At 36.4% G+C, this 21,609-nt stretch overlaps 1 protein-coding gene across 3 annotated transcripts in view; it reads right to left on the minus strand.

The window, feature by feature from the left end:
* The window catches only part of GABRA1 (gamma-aminobutyric acid (GABA) A receptor, alpha 1), a 61,752-nt gene that overhangs the window by 8,869 nt on the left and 31,274 nt on the right, over positions 1–21,609 (minus strand). For all 3 annotated transcript variants that reach the window (XM_012730176.1, XM_004689808.2, XM_012730177.1), the window contains 2 exons: positions 14,747–14,890; positions 3,441–3,593 (listed from right to left, as the gene is read on the minus strand). In XM_012730176.1, the coding sequence (XP_012585630.1) occupies positions 3,441–3,593; positions 14,747–14,890 (297 nt within the window). The remainder of the gene's footprint in view (positions 1–3,440; positions 3,594–14,746; positions 14,891–21,609) is intronic.

Raw genomic sequence — 21,609 nt, forward strand, 5'->3', positions numbered from 1 at the left:
TATATATATATATATATATATATATATATATATATATACATATATATATTAACATTATTGTTCATTTTATAACAATGTTTACTTCCATGAATTTCAAATTCGATATTTGTAATTATGACAAGAAGTGAGAGGATTAATAGGATACGCTGATATATTTATTAAACCTTACTTTTGATATAGGGTGAGTTATAGAGAAAAGACTTAGTTTGAGCTTTGGAGGCATTACAGAAAGTTTGGGTGTATTATCCATATTATATAACCAGCAAATGTTGTAAGGGATATTGACTGGAAAACAGCCCCCCAATTTTAAATATCAGAGCAAGTTATTTTTATATGGGCATTTGGGGAACATAGCAACTAAATTTCAAATCCCAATTCTATAACTGCTGAATAACCTTAGGCAAATTGCCTTACAATTTTGAGCTTGTGTTTTGTTTTTAAAATTATTTCCTTGGAGATTAATTTTAATAAGTTTATTATAACTTAGAGAGCTATTATAAGGATTATATGGAATAATATAGTAAAGTATTTTAGGACAGCTTGAAACTAAGGGCAAAGTTAAATGTCACTAAAACCCTAGTTCTTTTTGATAAATCCCTGCTACAGTGAATTATTTATTTTAGAATTTTTGTTTATATAGGCAGTGGTTATAAAAAACTTGAGAGTGGGTATTCTTTTTAAATTTTTTGATATGTTCACTACATCATCCTTCATTTTTGTACAATGTATGATTTCCCTGTGAAATTCCCATCACCAGTTTACCTGTGCATCATCACCATAGTCCCTTGTGCTCTTCCCATTCCTGTCCTAATCCTTCTCTGTCCTACTCCCTATAGAATGTCTCTGATCTATAGTCACCTGATGATTTTGATGTGAGTGGGAATTCTTAAAACATGCACATGTAAATTGAAAGCAATTAAGAGTAACATAAAAGAAGTGTGTGTGTATCTGCTCATGTGTGATGTTTGTGTGTGTGGAGAGTAAATGGTATTTCCAATTACAGAGAAAAGGCAAGGAACAAAATATATTAAGTTCTAAGTACTGAGCCTGACAATTTAAATATTTTGTTTTTCTCACTTAACGCTTTAAACAGCACTATGCTCGTCAAACTACAGTCTCCCATTTTAGGCAACTTAGATATAGGATAATCCTTGACCCTAAAACATATGTCTATCTATAGTCACTGTAGTCAAAATGCTTCCAAAGGAGAGAGCAGGAAAGGTGAATAATAGGATGTGTTAAGACTTAGCCTTCAGTTTTAGTGGTTTTTTTTTTCTTTTGCCTTTCTGGTTGCTTTTTAACAAATGTTATAAAATACAACTTTTTTTTCCTTTTGTATACCCATGACTCTCTTAGGCATGTCACACAGATCAGAGGAATGTGCTGAGTTCAGAATAAAAATAATAGAAACGTGTACTAAACAAATGTTAAAAGTGTAAAGGTCCTGGAAAACTGTATTTTTTATTTTACTGAGGTTATAGTATTAGATAGTATATATAACTTTATACAAAAAAAATTCTTGCCACATCTGAGTTTACAGCTGTGTAGTTATGTTCACCAAAAGGGCACAAGTTGGCTGAGACAGCATATTGCTGAAAATGTTAAGAGCAAGGTTTTTGACTTATAAAACTTTCAATGCTTTAGAAATATCCCTGAAAGAGGATAGTTAGGAGGTGTTGGGGCACTTAATTTTTTTTTTTTTACTATAATGTTAGACTTGTCAACAACAACAACAAAACAGAGTAAATATCCTCTGTCTTTTAACTTGTTTTAATTTTTATTTCTAGTGAATAAAATGTTCAAAGCACATATCCACTGTGAAGTGAGCATCTTGACCAAAATTCAGTCTTCCATTCTAGTAAGTGATTTCAGTGCTAGTAATACTAATGCTTGTTAATAATAAGTGCTGTGTAACACAAATAGTTATGAAGGAAAATAAGAATTTGAAATGTACTGCTCACTTGATTTGTGCCTAGAATCATTCTGGATCTTGACTGAGCTGTGTTCTTAGGTTAAAGTCAGAGCAGAGATTTGTTGGTTTCCAACCTTCTACCACCTCACTAAATTTAGAAGAATGTAATTTTTTTTCTGGGCAGTTGTAGCGGGGGTTTGCTTTTTTTCTGAAATAACTGACTTTTCATACCTTACTTCTTTTGAAGGATGATAACATAGGGAACTCTGCATGTGAGTAATCCTGAGTTTATATTATAAGCTTCTTAAAATGTTCATTTTCAGTAAAAAACATAGTGCATGTGCCTAGCCAGTATTTTTGGAAAGAACATTGATAACTGTACCTTTCACCAGTAAACATGTGGCTATTTCCAAGTAAGTATTGTTGCCCACAACAACTCCTCCCCATGTCCTGTTACTGCAGTAGGTTAGCACTTTGGTGGGTACAGCACTATTATTAAGGGCACAGACTCTACAGTTGAGTGTGTGGGTCTCACCCCAGGGTTCTTCATTAATGGCATCAGATCTTGGGCGGGGTCCATAATCTCTGGTTCCTTGTGCAGAGGATATTTTTTATTTTTAAATGAGAAAATGTAGATTTATTTCATAGAATACAACCTATTGTTAACAAATGTAAGATTTATGATACAAAGCTCACGAGGAAAAAAGATTATGTTAAGTATACTGCTGCATACTGTGCCTAGAACAGCAGTAGTTGTAGCTCATAGTAAGCTTTAAATAAGTTATTTCTTGACTAGCTGAGCGAGTCAGTAAGTCTATATAGTGAAATCATTTGTTTATATCAGTCTTAAATATACAGTTAATATACCATACTGTCAAACATTCAGGAAATAACTCTTTATATGGAAAGCAAACTTCCAAAATAATAAATTTGTGGTTTTTAATAGGGTGTCCCTATTAAAAAGTTATTATCCTTTATCCAATTTTCCACAAGGTTGCTTTAACTGAGGCATCTTGAGTATTTCCATAGAAAAAAAGTGTATTTATACTTCTTCTGAAGGTACATATTAGATAAATAACATATCCCTGTACTGATAAGTTAGTCTTACTAGCCTCTCCCTATGTAAGGAACTCATACATGTAAAGAGGTAATTCAGCTGACATTTACTGAAAATTTTCAAAAATTGCACTGATTCCTGATTAAGTATTCTAAATTTGTGATTTAAATGTTAATGTTTCCATGTATGTTTTAATCTAGAATGATACATTTAATCCCTGCTTCATTCTAATTCTCTCCCCAAAATATCAAATCAAATGTTTGTAATCTCATCTATTTTCATGACTATAACAGCTTGCTGTTTAAAGAAAGATATTTTTTAAATCATACCATAATGGCAATTCCTTAGCCCTGTCTATTGTACTAACTGCAGGATTTAATATAGTATTATTTTTTCATTCTATTTTCCATGTCACTGACATGCTATACTTCTCATTGAGACTCTTGCATGTACTTCTTAATTGGCACTTACCAAAGACAGTCCTGGCTGGTACAGATTCTCTATTAAGCCAGAAAGAGACTTGAGAGAGAATAACAGTCATTATGCATGGAAGGTATGTTTGAATAACAAAGTAGCCAATCTTTCTCTTCAGGTGGAAATGAGTGGTCATAACAACATATTCTCCTAGAGGATGAAAGAGACAATAAGGTTGAGTATTTTGACCTTGAAAAGTTATTATCTTTGAGTTTTTATTCAGCAATTACAAAAACCTGAAGGTTAGGTATATTCTTTCTTGTGAGACATGGAGTTATTAGAGAGAACAGCTCATATCCAAGAAAGGAGACATTAAAACACACCAAAATGGCTCGGAAGATGAGACTGAGATACCAGAGAGCACAAGGATTTCCTTACATCACACATTTAAGAGACATGTCCTCATATATATTGACAGATTGATTTTAATGACCATGAAGGCAACGAGCTAATACCTGACAACATGACAAAAGGATGGAAACAGAGCAGATCAACAGTTTGTTCACTTTGGGTAAGATCCAGGCTGTCTAATGGAAGAGCTTTAGTGTACAAGTCAGGAGAACTGAATTCTGGCCCATCGCTTCCTTTCAGTGGTTCTCCAACTGAAAATTGGTTAGCAGAGCCTGATCTCTGAAATGAGGAGAGTGACATAGAATGCATTCTTCCTCAATATTTAGTTTGAGGAACATCATCAAAATCACCTGAGAAGGTGATTCTTTAGGTCCTATCTAGATACTCAAACTGGCACTATTCTTTGAGATGGTGCTATAGAAATCTGCATTTCTAACTAACTTTGAGCTGTCCCAAAATCTAGCATGATCTGGGAAAGAGTGGATGAACTAGATACTCTCCATGTCGCTGCATACTCCACAGGTTCATTTCATTTACAGATACAACATTCACATACAACATTAATTTCAGGAGTTTTTTTTTTTTTTTAATGTGATATTTTCTCAATTGCAAATCATAAAAGTTTTTAATTTCAGACACTCTAAATATACACTTAGCCATGTGGGTGGGTAGATAAACACAGTGTATTCTTGCCAAGATACCACCACTCTGGTCATCACATTTCTCTGCCTTTCTCTGTTCCTTGAATCCAAACTTTTTCCTACTCATTCACCAATGTATGTCATAGCTCTTGGCCATCCAACTTCCTCCTCCCATAATGTGATGGTAACTGTTCATGACCACTTAATATCTGTACTTGAACATATCCACCTTAAAAATCTCAGTCCTCGTGTTGGCTGCTCACCTTCTTTGCAGGTTTAAGAATTACTATGGACCCTCCCTGGTGCTGCACAGCAGTAAGAATCTAAAGCCACTTTAAGCATGAGTTCGATCCCTGCCTTCCCCAGAGGTGATCCACATAGTGAGGCAGACTTCTCCTGACCTGCTCGCTGCTCTCCTCAGCTGTGTACTTCGTAGATCTGCCTGTTCTGCAACCAGCAACCAGCTCTGTCTCTGGAGAATCCTCTCACTGCCCCTTCACCTCTGGCCTGTACCCACCCCCCAGTTCTGTATGAATAAATAAACAAATCTTAAAAAAAAAAAAAAAAAAAAGAATTACACTATGCTGATACCCTCCCTGGTGACACAAGGGGTTCAAGTGCACCACTCCGAAGCTGTCCATAGCCACTGCAGCAAGAGTTCTTTCCCCAGGGAGCCGACCCACATGGCACAGAAGACTTCTCTGACCTGCCTGCTGCTCCCCTCAACAGTGTATTTCAGTACCTCTACTTGTTCTCCTCCCCACTCTGTCTCTGGTGAATCCTCTTACCCCCTCATACCTCTGACCTGGCACCAGTTCTTGTATGCATAAATAAATAATTCTTTAAAAAAGAATTATACTGTGCTGATTGCCACCAATGTCTTGATTCATATTCTCTCTTTATTTTTCACTTTTATCAATAGTTTCTTTAAAATCATTGGTTATTTCAATTAGTATTTATTTAGCTCTTTCTATATATCAGGCTCTTATCTTTATCTGTCTGTAAATGTTAAAGTGCCTGTTAGCAATGTCTTCCATTTTCCTCTCCATTTTTTCTCAACTATAACAAGGACTTTTCCTCTTTATCTCTGCTCCTAATGTTATGTTTAGCAAACAGCCTGCCAAATTTTACCACTAAGTAACTTAGTTCTTAATCATGACCTGTATTCTCAAATATCTAAGTAGACCTTGGAGATCCTAGATATTTTTCAGTGATCTCACTGACTAATATATCAAAACTGACATTAACCTCTCCTGTAAACAATAACAACTAGCATATAGGAGAGCTGCTTCTCACTTTGTGTCACTTTCCTAATTCATGGCACTGCCATCCATCTATTACTCAGGCTAAAAACCTAGACCCAATCCTTGGATGATAAGAAGGACTTTAGCTAAAACAAGACAAGGAGGATTCAGCTGATCATTTTGTTTTTCATTTTGGCTGTGCAGTATCTCTCAGACTATCTCTTATCTTTGTTCACTGCTGTTATCTCCCTTGTAGATTTATTACAATCTATTTAGCTGTCTTGTTTATGTTCAGTTCTTAACTCTAGTATTCCTTAAACTGTGATGTCAGACCGATCTTTTAAACTTTACGCAAATACTTTAAAAAAATGTAAATGGGGGCCCCTTTGGTTGTGCAGGGGTTTAAAGTACAGCACTATGAAGCTATCCACAGCCACTGCAGCACAAATTCATTCCCTGGCCAGGGAACTGACCCATATAGCACAGCAGACCTCTCCTGTCTTACCCACTGCTCCTTTCAGCAGTGTGTCTCAGTAGATCCACCTATTCTGCTCCCCACTCTGTCCGTGGTGAATGCTCTCACCCCCCCACACCTCTGATCTGTACCCCAGTTCTTGTATACATAAATAATCTTAAGAAACAGCAACAACAAAAAAACTTAAATGGATTCCCTCTATCCATGTCAGCATTTCCCAACCTCAGCACCACTGACATGTTAGACCATTTCATTGTTTTTTATGGAAGACCACCCTGTGTATTATAGGCTATTAACCATATCCCTGCCCTCTACATTCTATGAGGACAGTAACAAAGCTCTCTTCTCCCCCAGTGTGACAATCAAACCACCTAAACCATATTCCAGACTCTCCACTTTGTAGTTCTATCCTGAGAGCTGCACTCCAGTCTCCTGTCTAACACACATGTTCATACTTCAGTATCCTGAGATACAAAATTCCCTATTTGACATCTTCTGTTGCTGAATATTTTGTCTTGTTATGGGCTGTGCTCAGCCCAATTATTGGGTCCATCATGGAGTAGGAAGAAAAGTACTGGGGAGAAAAGTGCACTGGCTTTGGAAGCAAATGATTTCAGGGTCTAAGCATAGATATTCTATTTTCTTGCTGGGTAGGCTTGAGCAACTTCCTTAAACACTCTGATCCTAAGTCTTCTGACCTATAAAATAATGAAGAAATACTTTGTAGGGAGAATAAAAAAATAAAAAACTCTAATTAACACCATATTACATAAGAATTTAAAAATAAAATTCAGCTTATATTTCAGTTTCTTTCTCTTCTTCATTCAGAACTGACAGATTTGCATTTAGTAAATACATTTAGTCAAAGTGCATTTACTCTTTAGTAGGAAATCATCCACACACTCATTTATGCTTTCATTGTTGTCATTAGTAACTACTTTTTTTTTTATAAAGATTTATTTATTTGTACATACAGAACTGGGGTACAGGCTAGAGGCTGAGGGGTGGCGAGAGGCTTCACCAGAGACAGAGTGGGGAGCAGAACAGGCAGATCGACAAAGCACACTGCTGAGGGGAGCAGCGGGCAGGTCAGGAGAGGTCTGCCACGCCATGTGGTCACCTCCGGGGCAGGCGGGAATCGAACTCATGCGGAAATGGTTTTAGATTCTCAGTGCTGTGCTTTAACCCACTGCGCCACCAGGGAGGGCCAGTAACTACTTTTTACTGATAAATGCTAGCTTAAACATATTTAGCTCCTGTTTACATTTACCTCATAATTTTTTATTTTAGCTAGTTATGTGCAGCTAGCCCTCCTACCAAACTGAAAGCTATTTCACAAGTATATTTCCTTAGCCATGGCATGCCCATACAACATACTAAACATTCAATACTTGCCAAGGGTGAAAAGGTTTGCACTGAGACTTAAGGGCTCTCATTCAAACCAATACCTGTAAGCATCTCTCTCAAAAGCTCATAGAATGTTCATTAACTTATTTCCACTGTGTGCAGACACCTTGGGTGATGTCTCTAAAGGCATCTACAAAAACTGCAGAATTGAGGCAGTTAGAGGGGAGAGATAGTGGGAGTGGGGACAGAGGAGGTAGAGCCCCAGTGACTAGGGTAAAGGAGCATGGGTGCCGTGGTAGCATACATCTGAGGAGGTTGGAACCTATACCCTTAAATCATGTATAGTACTATAAACTACTGTTGCCGAAATAAAATAAAGAAGCATTTCAAATTTGAGAAAAATGTGGAAAAGCAATATCCAGGACCCTGCTAATGTACAGCCTTGTGTGGACAGAACCATGTTATTGTTTACCCTCCCAGCACTATATGTTATTATTCCTAACCATTCATTCAGTTGTGATCTACAAAATGTCATCAACTCAAAGAAAAAATTCCACCTTTATATGCCAGAAAAATTAGTGTCTATATACACTCCATTGTTTCCTTTTGTTATTTGCAATATGACATTTGGGGAGTTTCTGCAAAGAATATGATTTTGGAGATATGAAGAACTATTTTTATTTAATACTGTATTTGTTTTATGTCACTTCTTCACTAACTGAGAAAGAATAGGGTAATTTTATTTTATTTTTAAACTTTATTTTTAAAAAAAGATTTACTTATTTATGGCTACAGAACTGGTGTACAGGCCAGAGGTGCAGGGGTGGTAAGAGGATTTACTAGACACAGAGTGAAGAGAAGAACAGGCCGACTGTTGAAGTACACTGCTGAGGGGAGCAGTGGGCAGGTCAGGAGAGGTCTGCCATGCCATGTGGGTCAACTCCCTGGCCGGGATCTAACTCATGCTGAAGTGGCTGCAGATAGCTTCATAGAGCTATGCTTACCCCGATGCTCCACTAGGGAGGGCCCAGATTAGGGTAATTTTAAATCTTAAAGTAATCTTCCTAAATGAAAGTAAATCTTAAGAGCTTTGGCAAAAAATGTTTAATTAAGGAATGGAAAGAAAAGTAAAATCAGATTAGTGTTAAACATGAAAGAAAAACTGAACAACAAAATAAAATTAGTTTCCTAAATTGGGTTGAAAGAGTGTCAAGACACCAAGTGGTGATGCACTAAGCATGTCAAATTCTTTTCCTCTAATTCAACATTTTAGGAGAATTGTAATTTAAATATCCTTACACATCATGTAACCCTGAGGGAAGCTTGTAAATTAGATGTGACAATGTTTCTGAAACATTACAATACAGAATTGAGGAGAGTGGAAGAACAGAAGCAGGCATATAATTTTGAAAAGTAGCATAGGCCTGGCACCATTCTCTGTTTGCTCAAATGTCTCTTACATAAAGAGTAAAGCCCTTGTTTAACTTGGTTTAACTTCATTCAATTAAAATTGATAGCATTTTACTTAACTCTTTCTTGTGTTGCTGTGAAGATAAAATGAATGGTAGAAGTGAAGATACTTAAAAAAAAATTCCAAGTCAAATGTGGAAAAGTCAAATAGAAATGCATTTTCTCTCCTGCTCGAGAAACTAGCCCACCACTGCTTTTACAAAATAGTTGTACACACTGCATCTGTGTGCAGATGGCGTTTTCTTTCCAGCTTTTCTTAACTTTGTGTTTTCCTTAATGCTACCATTTTTTTTTTTTTAAGATTTATTTATTTGTGCATACAGAACTGGGGTACAAGCCAGAGGCTCAGGGGCGGTGAGAGGCTTCACCAGAGACAGAGTGGGGAACAGAACAGGCAGATCAACGAAGTACACTGCTGAGGGGAGCAGCGGGCGGGTCAGGAGAGGTCTGCTGTGCCATGTGGTCACCTCCGGGACAGGCGGGAATTGAACTCATGAGGAAGCAGCTTTTAGATTCTCAGTGCTGTGCTTTAACCCGCTGCGCCACCAGGGAGGGCCCTTTTTTTTTTTTTTAGAAGAAACGAAGTACCATCATTGAGGGAAGGTTTGGTATTTTTATATCTGCTTCAATACACAAATAGACATACTAAAAACAGTGATATAGTTCCAGGTGGCTTACCCTCCCTGAACTTGAACCTCATCAGAAACATGACAAGTTGACTAGATGAGGTAGAGATCTCACCCTCAGCCTATCTTCATCTTCCATGGTCAGAGATTGCTTTAGAGACCTGTACCAGGTTGTAAGCAGGGAGGACCAGTGTCCTCTGGTGAAAGCCAGTTCCCTGATAGCAAGATAGCCACTTTCCTCATTCATTCTGACCCTGCGGGTTCCTCCTTAAATTAACCCATCCAGAGAAGACAGTCTTTAGGGAAAAAGACCCCATGATTTCTCTTGGTCATTCGTACTAAGCTTAAATAATAGTCACTCACATCCAGCTGAATGGGAAAAAAATTCTCACACAAAACTAGTGATAAAGGATTGATCACAATGATACACAAAGAACTGTTGAAACTCAACAAAAATAAACAACTCCATCAAAAAAAAGGTCACAAGAACTACAAAGACAATTCTCCAAAGAGGAAATGCAGATGGCCAACAAGCATATGAAAAAATGTCCAACATCACTTTAAGAAGAGAGATGCAAATTAAAACCACAATGAGATACCACCTCACACCAGTGAGAATGGCACATCTTCAGACAACTAGCAACAACAAATGTTGGCGAGGATGTGGAGAAAAAGGAACTCTCCTGCACTGCTGGTGGGAATGCAAACTAGTACAACCATTATGGAAAACTGTTTGGAGGTTTCTCAAATTGCGAAAAATGGAGCTTCCATATGACCCAGCAATCCCACTCCTAGGCATCTACCCAAAAGACACAAAAACACGGATTCAACCTGCACCCCCATGTTTATTGTTGATTTATTTACAATTGGAAAGACATGGAAACAACCCAAATGCCCAAAAGTGGGTAACTGGATTTAAAAGATGTGGTACATATACACAATGGAATATTACTCAGCAAGCCAAAAAACACATGCCTTTTGCAGCAGCTGGAGCTGGAAAAGATAATGCTTAGCGAAATAAGCCAGAAAGAAAAGGAAAGATACTGGAGATTTCACTTATAGCAGGAATATAAAGGACCAGGGGATAAAATAATAATAATGAACAAATAGGTAGCAGAGACTTTTTTATGGGGGTGGAGTGGGGAATGGGATCAAAAACAGTGGGGGGAGGAAAGTTCATGGACTGTGGTGATGGCACATGGGTGATTTGGTGATGGGAAGCCCATGGGATTACAACTGATATCGAATGACTAATTCATTATTTTATTTCTTCATGTAAGTCAAATTTTCATATCCGTTAGAGACTTTTCCATGGTCTTTCCTTAAAGAAATTACTTGGGCAGTATAATGAAGTATATTAGGGAGAGAAAAGAGACCATGCCTGAAGACTAGTTCCAAACTGCCTTCCTTAGTACTCCAAGCAGAAATGGCCTCAAAATTATGCTATCAACTTGCTCTCTTATACTCACAATATCAGTAGTAATAGTAGTAGTAGAAGGTAGTAGTAGTAGAAGGTAGTAGTAGTAGTAGTAGTAGCAGTAGCAGCAGTAATATCTAATATATATTGAACATTTTTCTGTGCCAGTTACTCTGCTAAGCAGTTAACATGCACTTTTTTTCATTAATCTTACAGTGTTCATGAAGTAGATTCTCTTATTAACTTAGTAGTGCATGAGAAAAGATGAATAAGAAATATCTTGCCAAAGGTCACACAGTTAATTAGTGATTAAGTAGCATTCCAATCCTAGCAGATTAACTGCAGAAAGCACACTCTTAAACTCCTTGCTGTAGCACACTGTTGCATTTCACACATGGCGCTATTGACTTTTACTAGTGTAAAGTGGTTGAGAGCATGTATTCTGAGGCTAGGCTACCACCTTCAAATTCCATCTCTGCCACTGTCCAGCTGTGTGACCTTAGAAAAATTGTTAAACCTCTCTGCCTCTCAACTATGTGCCATTTAAATGAGATAGTAATAATAATAGAACAGTATTACAACCTAGGGTTGGTGTGAGGATTAGAACAGTGCCAATACTTGGTGTCTACTGTCAATAATGAACTACTTTAGGGCAGAGACAGTGTGTCCTTCATAATATTCCTCCAGATTTAACTGTATTGTTGAAGTTGGTAAATGAGTAAATCACTGAAGGAATAAGAGAGTAAATGAATGAATAATGGAGAGTTGGATGACACGTTGCACTCATCCCTCTACATTCCTATAAATGTTTTGTTCTACCAGGTGAAAGTGTACTTAAGCTAGTCCCCAATTCTTTTTCTTCCCCAAATCTGACAGTAGGCTCCAAAAAAAAAAAAAAGTGCCCCTTATATGTTTACACTGAATTTTCTAAACCGGGTATATTGTGTGGCCCTTCATACTTTCCTTATTATTTTACTTAGGCAACCTGGAAGCATTTTGACCTTTAAGAGGACACTGCTAAATATGTGAGTGTGTGTTTCCAGGTGTTGCAATCACGTGGGGCAATTCTAACCATCTCAGATGTGATTTGAATTGATTTGCTCCCCACAAAGAATTTTAAGATGGAAGAAGAAGCTTTTTATCTAATCATTGTCTATGTGTGTGCTCCTTCCTGCCACCATTCCTAGTCTTCTGGCAGAAACAGGAAGGTAATAGCACTCTCTGTCATTTATCTTAATGTTTTCAGGGCTCCACACAGAGATATGAAATATACCTTACAAAAGATCTGTTTCTTCCCACGGAAATCTATTGAGGTGGATTTTGATGAACTAAAATAGACCCAGAGGAAGTGTAGTTCAGTGTCTCATTGTGGAGCTGAGAACATATATAAAACTGAGCTCTCACCATTTGAAAATTTGCTCATTGTTCTCCTTTGTTACGGCGTCCCTCCCCCCACATCTGTTGTGGAAATGATTAGAAAACGTTTTTATTTTGTATAGATGAACTTGCCTCTCTACACAGAATGACAGCTTTTAACAGATCCAACTTAGGAGTTAACAGCCGGTTTGATGGTGTAGGATGGGCCACTGCTTCATTGATGCCTTTTATGACTATATCTTTTCTGAGAACTAGCATGTAAGTTGGCTGAATCATTAGGAAGATAAGAGAGGTCTCCAAGGCCATTAGTCTAAGACTTGGATACTGGGGTACAAAAAGGGATTCAATGACATATTGAGGTCAGTAATGCTAGAACTAGAATGCAGACACTCCTTCCAAGCACCCTTCATGACTTTATATTGCATACTTCTACTGTGACATGGAGGCTTCTGCCCTGGAAGGACTACTTCCCTTCTATCTTACAACCTGCATTCTAATAATCATGAAAGGAGAATTTCTGGAGGAAAAGTTTCTTGTCCATTATTCTGAAAGTCCTGTGTCTATAATGAATACTTGACTCCAAACTGATATGGATAAGCCAGTGCAATCCCTTCAGCAATCCTTCCTTAGTTATCCTAGACTGGATTCATTTGTTATTCATTAATTCAAAATATTTACTCAGTGCATCCTCTGTTTCAGCCCCAATAGTAAATAATAGGCAAACAAGACAGACATGGTTCTTGCCCTCACAAAAATGCTAATCGCAGTACTTACCACCCATTTTGATAATTATAGTTTATGTGTTTGTCTTCCCTTAGACTCAAATTCCTTGTGAGCAAGATCTCTTCCTTGTCTATCATTATATACCTAGTGCCTGCTACAATATCCAGTTTATAATAGTATTCAATTTTAAAAAGTAAACAATGCTCAGTTTAGTATCTTTTCCAACCTAAATTATGAGGAAGGAAATTTTTAACTATTCTGTGTGTTCTGGAGTGTTTGTAGAACTATAGTAACAACTATTATTATCATTTTGAGAATCTATTATATAACATTCTACTTGATGTTTTATTTTATCTCATCCTAATGCAAAATTATACAATACCAATTTTGGGAAGAAATTAGAGTGTCTAATTGTGTAAATGACTTTCCCAAAGTCACTAGGCTTCTTATCATCAGGACAGGTCTTGAATCCACATCTGCAAAATCTAAGACCTTTTCATTGTGTCAGGTGCATTTAAAATATAGATAAAGCCAAGGAAAAATATTCTCCATTTTACAAAAGAAAAAACATAAGTATTTGGACTTCTAAGGTAGCCATGGATTCTTTAAGTTAAAAAAAAAAAAAAAAAGATGCTGTTATATAATGGTCATGGTCCCACTACAAAGTCTCAGATAAAGGAAAAAAAAATTCTTTTTTTCTGAGAAAAGAGCACTGGTGCCATCATTTTTACTTACTTGTATTTCTTTAGAAATGAAAGTAGGTAATTAATTTAAAATATTAAAGATATCCACAGAAGTTGGTGTTGGTCTTTAATTCATTAAATGTAATTGAGATGATAAATTGATATTCTAGCCTTAAGTCACATTTCATTAGATAATAAAAAATGGGTACTCGTGTAACTAAACTCTTACTTTTTCTTAGAACAACTTCACACATTTAAAATTTGGAACTAACCATTTAATAGTGTCTGATCTAGTTCTGAGTATTTGTTGGAAAAAAGAGCTAATCAGTAAGAAGGATGGCAAAGCACCTTTTTTAAATCCCAAAGTGAAGTGATCAGCAGTGCGATTCTGTTTCTGTAGATTTTAGCTGTGGAAATCCTGAAGATATGAATGGATTTGTAGAAGGAATTTGCTTTCTGGCATCCTATGCATAATATTCACTGCTACAAATTCACCAAGATTCATTGAATCGTGACAGTAAACGGAGCTTAGATGATATTAATAGCTAACATTTATTAAGAGCGTTTTATGTGCCAGGAACTGTGACAAGTACTTTTCATGGATTTAATTTATTCTTTCCAGCAACCCTGTGAGGTTACTATAATCAACTGGCAAAGTAAAAGAATACAGATTTAACGGAACACTCTTCCCTAAGAGTTCATATATTTAAATGCTCTTACACACTGGTCACATAGAACCAATTCAACAAAACAATGGTCAGCAGACATGAAAAGATAAGGTCACGGTCACAGCTCTTTAGAATTTATGGTAGTCTCAGTTCAACTGTTTCCCAGTTTATTGACCCACTTTCTCCCCTCTCTCACACACAGTTATTGAAGGCCTCACACATAATTGTCAACAAAAACTATGTAATTTCCTCTGTATCTGGAGTAATCAAATAACACTTACCTGTACTAGACTGAACAATTCCAGAATCTACTGTTTGTCCAAGAAGATCATACTGGTTTAGACGTGACCCATCTTCTGCTACAACCACTGAACGTGCTGGTTCTCTGGTCCACTCATACACAACTTCTGCTCTTGTATAAGCATCTAAAAGGAAAGAATGGAAAATGGTCCATGTGTCCTGTCATGTATCTCCTAATTAGTTGGCGTATTCTACCAGCTTCATGTATTTTCTACCATGTGGTTCCAGTTGGCAGGCTAGGAAACAAGAGCCCATATTCCTTAGCTTAATAAAACTAAAACAAATTTCCCTTATTCATTCAGGTATCTGTGTGCTTTACATTACAAAGGACAAAGTACCTTGCTGAGAATACAGCAATGAACATAACAAATAAGACTATCTGATCCTGTGGAACGTGCATTGCAGTTGTGAGTATAAAACACATTAGCAAAGAAATACATAATTTCAAGTAGTTTTAAGTGTATTCAAGTTACATGCAACAGGTAAGGGGGTCACTGAAGAGGTGACATTTATATAACTACATGAGAAAAATGAGGGAGAAAGGAGCTATCTGGAAGTCTTGGGAGGAGTTTTGTTCATCTAGGGCTGGCAAAGACTTCAGATGTTTGAGGAAGAACAGGAAGACTGGTGTGACAAAACAGAAATACATGAGTGATGAAATGAGGGTAGAGACAGTAGCCTGACTTCAGATTATGTGGAGCGAGAAAGGATGAGAAATGTAAAAAAGTAACAGTGGAATTTTTACTGAAACTTTTTTTTTTAAAGGAAAATTTAAAATTTTATTTATGGATCCTGCTTTACCTTTTTTTTTTTACATTTATAGCGTTTTATTTTATATCATTTTGTACATTTTTTTTTCCATCTCAATTGTAATCCCCGCGGGTTTCCCATCACCAAGTCACCCATGTGCCATCACCATAATCCTGTGCATTTCCCTCCCCACCCCCCCATTTTTGATCCCATTCCCCAAATGTCTCTGGTATATGGTTGTTCATTATTTTTGTTATTTTCTCGCCTGGTCCATTATACTACCGCTATGAGTGAAACCATCCGGTATTTTTCTTTCTCTTTCTGGCTTATCTCACTAAGCATGATCTTTTCAGCTCCATCCAAGTTGCTGCAAAAGAAATGTGTTTCTGTTTTTTGGTTGCTGAGTAATATTCCATTGTATATATGTACCACATCTTGTCAATCCACTCATCTACTTTTGGGCATTTGGGCTGCGTCCATGTTTTTCCAATTGTAAATAAAGCAGCAATAAACATGGGGGTGCAGGTATCTTTTTCAATCAGTGTTTTTGTGTCTTTTGGGTAGATGCCTAGGAGTGGGATTGCTGGGTCGTAGGGAAGCTCCATGTTTAGCAGTTTGAGGAACCTCCAAACAGTTTTCCATAGTGGTTGTATTAGTTTGCATTGCCACCAGCAGTGCAGGAGAGTTCCTTGTTGCTAGTTGTTTGAAGATGTGCCATTCTCACTGGTGTGAGGTGGTATCTCATTGTGGTTTTAATTTGCATCTCCCTTATTATGAGTGATGTTGGACATTTTTCATATGCTTGTTGGCCATCTGCATTTCCTCTTTGGAGAAGTGTCTTTTTAGCTCTTCTGCCCATTTTTTGATGGGGTTGTTTATTTTTGTTGTGTTTCATCAGTTCTCCGTATATTTTTGTGATCAGTCTTTTATCACTACTTTTGTGTGAGAAAATGTTTTCCCAATTAATGGGCTGTCTGTTTTTTTGTAATGTCTCTTTTGCTGTACAGAAGCTCTTTAACTTGATGTAGTGCCATCTATTTATCCTTGCCTTCAGTATTGTGGCATTGGGTGCTGTCTTTAAAGATGTCGCTGAAGTGTATGTCATGTAGTGTTTGACCCATCTTTGCTTCCAGTTATTTTATGGCTGAAACTCATTTTTAAAGGAAGTCTGATTTTACTTCTTTTTCTATTACCTTTTGTATCAAAATGTTTATAATAATGATAAGGAGGTGGAGAAGTTACACCAAATAGATCTTCACACTTATCAATAATTTTCATTTTCCATGCCAGTTTTTAATCTAACCATTTTCCTATATGACGGGTTAGATCATAATTATAATCTTTCAGTCACATAGGTTGAGGATGGAGGCATAAAGAGTAAGAGAGAAGGAACAAAAAGAATTCCATAGCCTTTCTATTTCTGGTCACAGAACATTCACTTCATAGAGGTTAAAATGGTGAAAATACTTTCATATGTCTAGATTAATAATTCAAAGGCTGTCACATTAACAAAAGCAAATTGCTTCTAAGGTTTTTGAGAGGAATATATGCTAGCAAAGATGGCCCCCTATGAAAGCACTATTCCTTGACCAGCTTCACTAGAAACAGGGCTTCAGGTTCACAGTACTTTTATGAGTCTACAAACATTTTAAATACTTTAAAAGTAGAAGAAAAAAATCATATATAATATAATACAAGCAGGATTATGTTCATCTTTACAGTCATAAAATTTAAAATAATGCCAATGTATTTTTTGAAAATTGTTCTCTAAGGCAAAGATTAAAGGACCCATGAAAATCACAATGGATCCTTTCTTGAACTCTTTGACCCAAGATATCCAGGCTGAGTGTTCAGTGCTTAGTGGTCCAAGCTGAAGTACTTGGCATAAAGTGATGGATGCCTTCTTCCATGCACATAAACAGAAAACCCAAAACAGGCTGCAAGCCTTGCTCTCATTTTCTAAACCAAAGCTTCTTTAAATGCCATTTTCCTCTTGGTGAGTGATGCAGAAAAATGTAGTATTACTGATGATTACATGGATATCCTGTTAGCTCCAATATCTTTCTTTTGGACAAATTTACAATCATATATCTTTTTAAGCAGACTTTCAGAAGTTAAACTACACTGAATTAATTTAGTCATTATTGCTTATTTCAGGAAACTTGCAAGACTGACAGACAATTGGGGATTTGTCATCATGGACTTTTCCTTTTTTGTAACTGTGGTTGTCCTTGTTCACCTTTGTTCACAGTACTAGTCTTTACTTATTTATTGAGTTATAATTGGAAAATATGTAAGACATTGAAAGTGTATACCATAGGGGATGCTATATATACATATGTGAAAAGTTGCTTCCCATTGAGTTAATGTGTCTTTGACTAAAAAGTAAATCAATGTTGCACATTCTAGAAGCATTGCATTTGTTGTGAGGTTTTTAAACTTGATTTTGAAAAATCAAGTTTTTAATGTACTTGAGTAAAGCCATATTGCTTTGATTTTCAGATACCTGTGCTCACTGAGATTTTTTTTCTCAGGATAAATTCTTATTTTTTAAATGGATGGGTTTGATCCAACAAGACATCTCAAGTTTATGGAAACATAGAATAATAAAATTTTCATCTTGGGAAGGAATTCAGAGATCACAGGTTTTACATTTTACATAAAGTAAAATGAGATAAAAGACACTAAATGACTTATGTAAGGGTGCCTAGCTTCTGTGTGGGAAAAACAAGTAGAACCTAGAGTACCATTAATTCTACTCCACTGGTATTAGGGAGGATTTTCTAGGTAAGTCCATTACATTACTAGGCCAGAAGCCAAGCAGAGATACTTGGTGGCCATACAATTAGAGATGAAGTCAGTTCTAGACCTATAATTTCATAAGAAACTGAATTTTTATCACTGTATCATAGTGTGATTAAAACAGTGCCTGGATCTGATCTTTCCACACCAATGCTAAATGGGCTGCTGATGTAGCTGTAGAGGGGAAGAAAGTGTCACTGTCAACTTCCTATTTCCTATAAGGTTGATGTTTCCTTTCCTGCAATGTCTTAGAAGTCCCATACAAAATCTCATGACATTGTTGTGAAAGTGGAGGTTATCAATTGTTCATTATTCTCAATGAATGTATTGTGAAGTGAAGAGTAAGTTCACAGGATGAAGCTGATGTTCTACAGTGTAGAGAACAGCAACCTATGGCGTGTAATAGGTGAGATAGTACACTGATCCTGATCTCTGTCTCTGGAGAGCAGGTCTTATGAAACCTTCCTTGATTTGAGACTCTTCAGGATAAAGAAAAGACAGTTAAAAAGAGTCTTCAACTACATAGTAAAAAATGTGATATTTCAAATAAATTAGCAGATTAACTAAGAAAAAGTTTTAAGAAATAAGACAGAGGTTTTGGTTGGGCAAAGTGCCAATGTGGTACGATATGGGGATATAGACTTGATGTCAGAAGAGAAGTTGCTATTGTCACTGTTGCTTCACTTGTCTGGTCCTTTGTTTTCCCATTTGTATGGAGCTAGTACACTAAATAATTTTTAAAGTTAGTTACTCTTCATAATTTCTACTCATCCCTCTCTCCTTATTTGTAAACTTCTATGCTATTATAGTCAGGAAATGATCATTTGTTAAGTGCTTACTAGATCTAGTGCTTTCTCTGATCTTACTGTCAGAATATTATCTAAGTTTCTATATTACTCAGCAATAAAAATTTTAAAGTCCATACTATTCTCAGCAACATTGTTGGAGCTGGAAGGGATTATGCTCAGTGAAATAAGCCAGAAAGAAAAGGAAAAGTATCAGATGGTTTTAGGGATCAGTAAAAAATAATAAATTAAAAAACAAAAAGGCAACTATAAATCAGAAACCCCGCAGGGGACAGGGAGGGAGAGGGATCAAAACAGGGGAGGGAAGAACACAGAGGACAGTGGTGATATTTGACAGGTGAATCTGTGGTGAGAATTATATGGGTTCTACATGTAAGAAGAGAAAGCATACATTGTACAAAAAGGGAGAATGATATAAAATATACATAGAATTAAAAATAAGAAAAAAATGAGTATAACATATTAAAATAACAGAATTTTTTCCTCAAAACAAAAGAATATAATCTAAATCTCTTAGGACATATTTTATATTTTCCTTTAAAAAGTAGTTGAATGACATCAGCTGCATCATGCGTATTGTCTCCAGGTTATTTGGCCTTATGGAGAATCTTAATTCCTAACAAGCAGAATGTGTAATTTAGTCCTGACAATAAGAATCTAATGGAGAATGTTAAGGAAAACATCTGCTTTTCTGAGTTTAATTCTTGTCAACATATGGGTAGGGTTGCTTCAGAGTCTTCATAAACATTTATTACATAGTATCTACAAAATTACTGGAAAATCTTCTTATCTCTTGCTTATTCTCTTCTATGGTATTTTGGCAAGATTCAAAAACTGGGTCAAAACATTTTTGCCCAGTTGTAACTTAGATTCTTCATCTTTGAAATGCGCTAATTAGGTCGGATCAGAAAAGTGACTTTACAACAAATGAAACATCGCTGCCTCTTCTCATGCCAACAGCAGGCAATGGTAACTAGATTGGTGTTCTTTCTGTGCCTCCCATTCAATGCCAAGTCTTCCTTTCTAACTCCTCACAGATCATGAACCATAATTGAGAACATTTTTTTCTGAATCTTAAAATTTCTGAGATGTAAAATACTTGAAAAGGTATTAAGAGCTGATGTTTGTAATCATTCAATACTCAACACCCATTTACTAGTACCTACATCATATTAGGTCCTGTGGTAGGAAGTGACAAACAAAATAGACTGCTTCCATGGGCTTCACAGTCTCCAGACAATAAAAATATTAAAAAGAAGTAAATTAAATAAATTTTGCTATGATAGATGGTATAAAAGAAATGCATCTTTTGATCAAGAACACTGGTAGGCCTATATGCAAATTCAGATGCCATCAAAGAAGCCTTCAGGGCCATTTATACTGAGATGTGGACAGAGAAAGAAGCAGGCATGGTAAGAATTAAAAGAAGCTGGAAGGAGAACAAGCAAACCAGAAAGAAACCAGAAGGAGAAAGATAAATATTAGATGATTCCACTTTATGTTGAGATATCAAACAAAGGATTAGACAAAGACAAATTTTAAAAACAACCCTTGAAAGGTGATCACAGATCTAAGGCATGTGGTGGTGGAGTAGTAATGGGGGCGGTGCTGGAGAGGGAGGAAGGGGAATGAAAGGGGGAGGGAGAACACAGAGGTCTTGGGGGAAGACTATGGATGCTTTGGGAAACAATAGTGATTACACCTGGTGAAGAAATCTTATATGTGAAAAAGTTAACAAGCATTACAATAATGGTACTTCATTTGAAAAGTAAAGGTAAGTAGATAGATAGACAGACAAGATAGACAGACAGACACAAAAAACCAAAGGAAGGGTAATCCAGTCAGAGAAAAGAGCACATGTATAGGCTCTGGGTTAGAAAAATACTGATTTATTTTTCTCTAACTTTAACTTTCTTGAATGACACAATATTTATGTTCTACTAACTATCCATTTCCTCTTTCCCAGAATACCTCCAATTTTATTCAGGTAGAATGTACACAAAACTATTTCTTCCAAGACTTGTTTGGCATTTAGCATTGGCAGTATGACACATGTTTGACTAATGAGATGTGAGTAGATATATGTTAGAATTTTTAGGAGACATGTATATACAGGTGCTACTCCTTTCTTCTTTTCCCATATTTCTTTTTATCCTAGAAGATAGATGCAATGGCTAGTGTTGCAATAGCCATTCTTTGAACAAGGAGAACATCTAAGGGCATCTCAAAATATCCTCATCAAGATGCCTAACTAACCAGCAATCAACCAAGAGTCAAAGAATCACTTACCTTTCCATTATGTGAAAATATAAACCCCTGTTGTTTTTTTTCCCCCTTTCAGCTTTATTCACTGCATTACTAACAAATATACTAACCTTTTAATTCATTGTCCAAATAAGGTTATTTTTGAAGGCCAAAGGGGGCACTATTCTAATAGTTACACAAGCACATTAGACATAAATCTGTCCCAGGCAAACTGGGATGCA

The sequence above is a fragment of the Condylura cristata genome, unplaced genomic scaffold, assembly GCF_000260355.1.
Source record: "Condylura cristata isolate star-nosed mole 26May11 unplaced genomic scaffold, ConCri1.0 scaffold00026, whole genome shotgun sequence".
Taxonomy (NCBI): domain Eukaryota; kingdom Metazoa; phylum Chordata; class Mammalia; order Eulipotyphla; family Talpidae; genus Condylura; species Condylura cristata.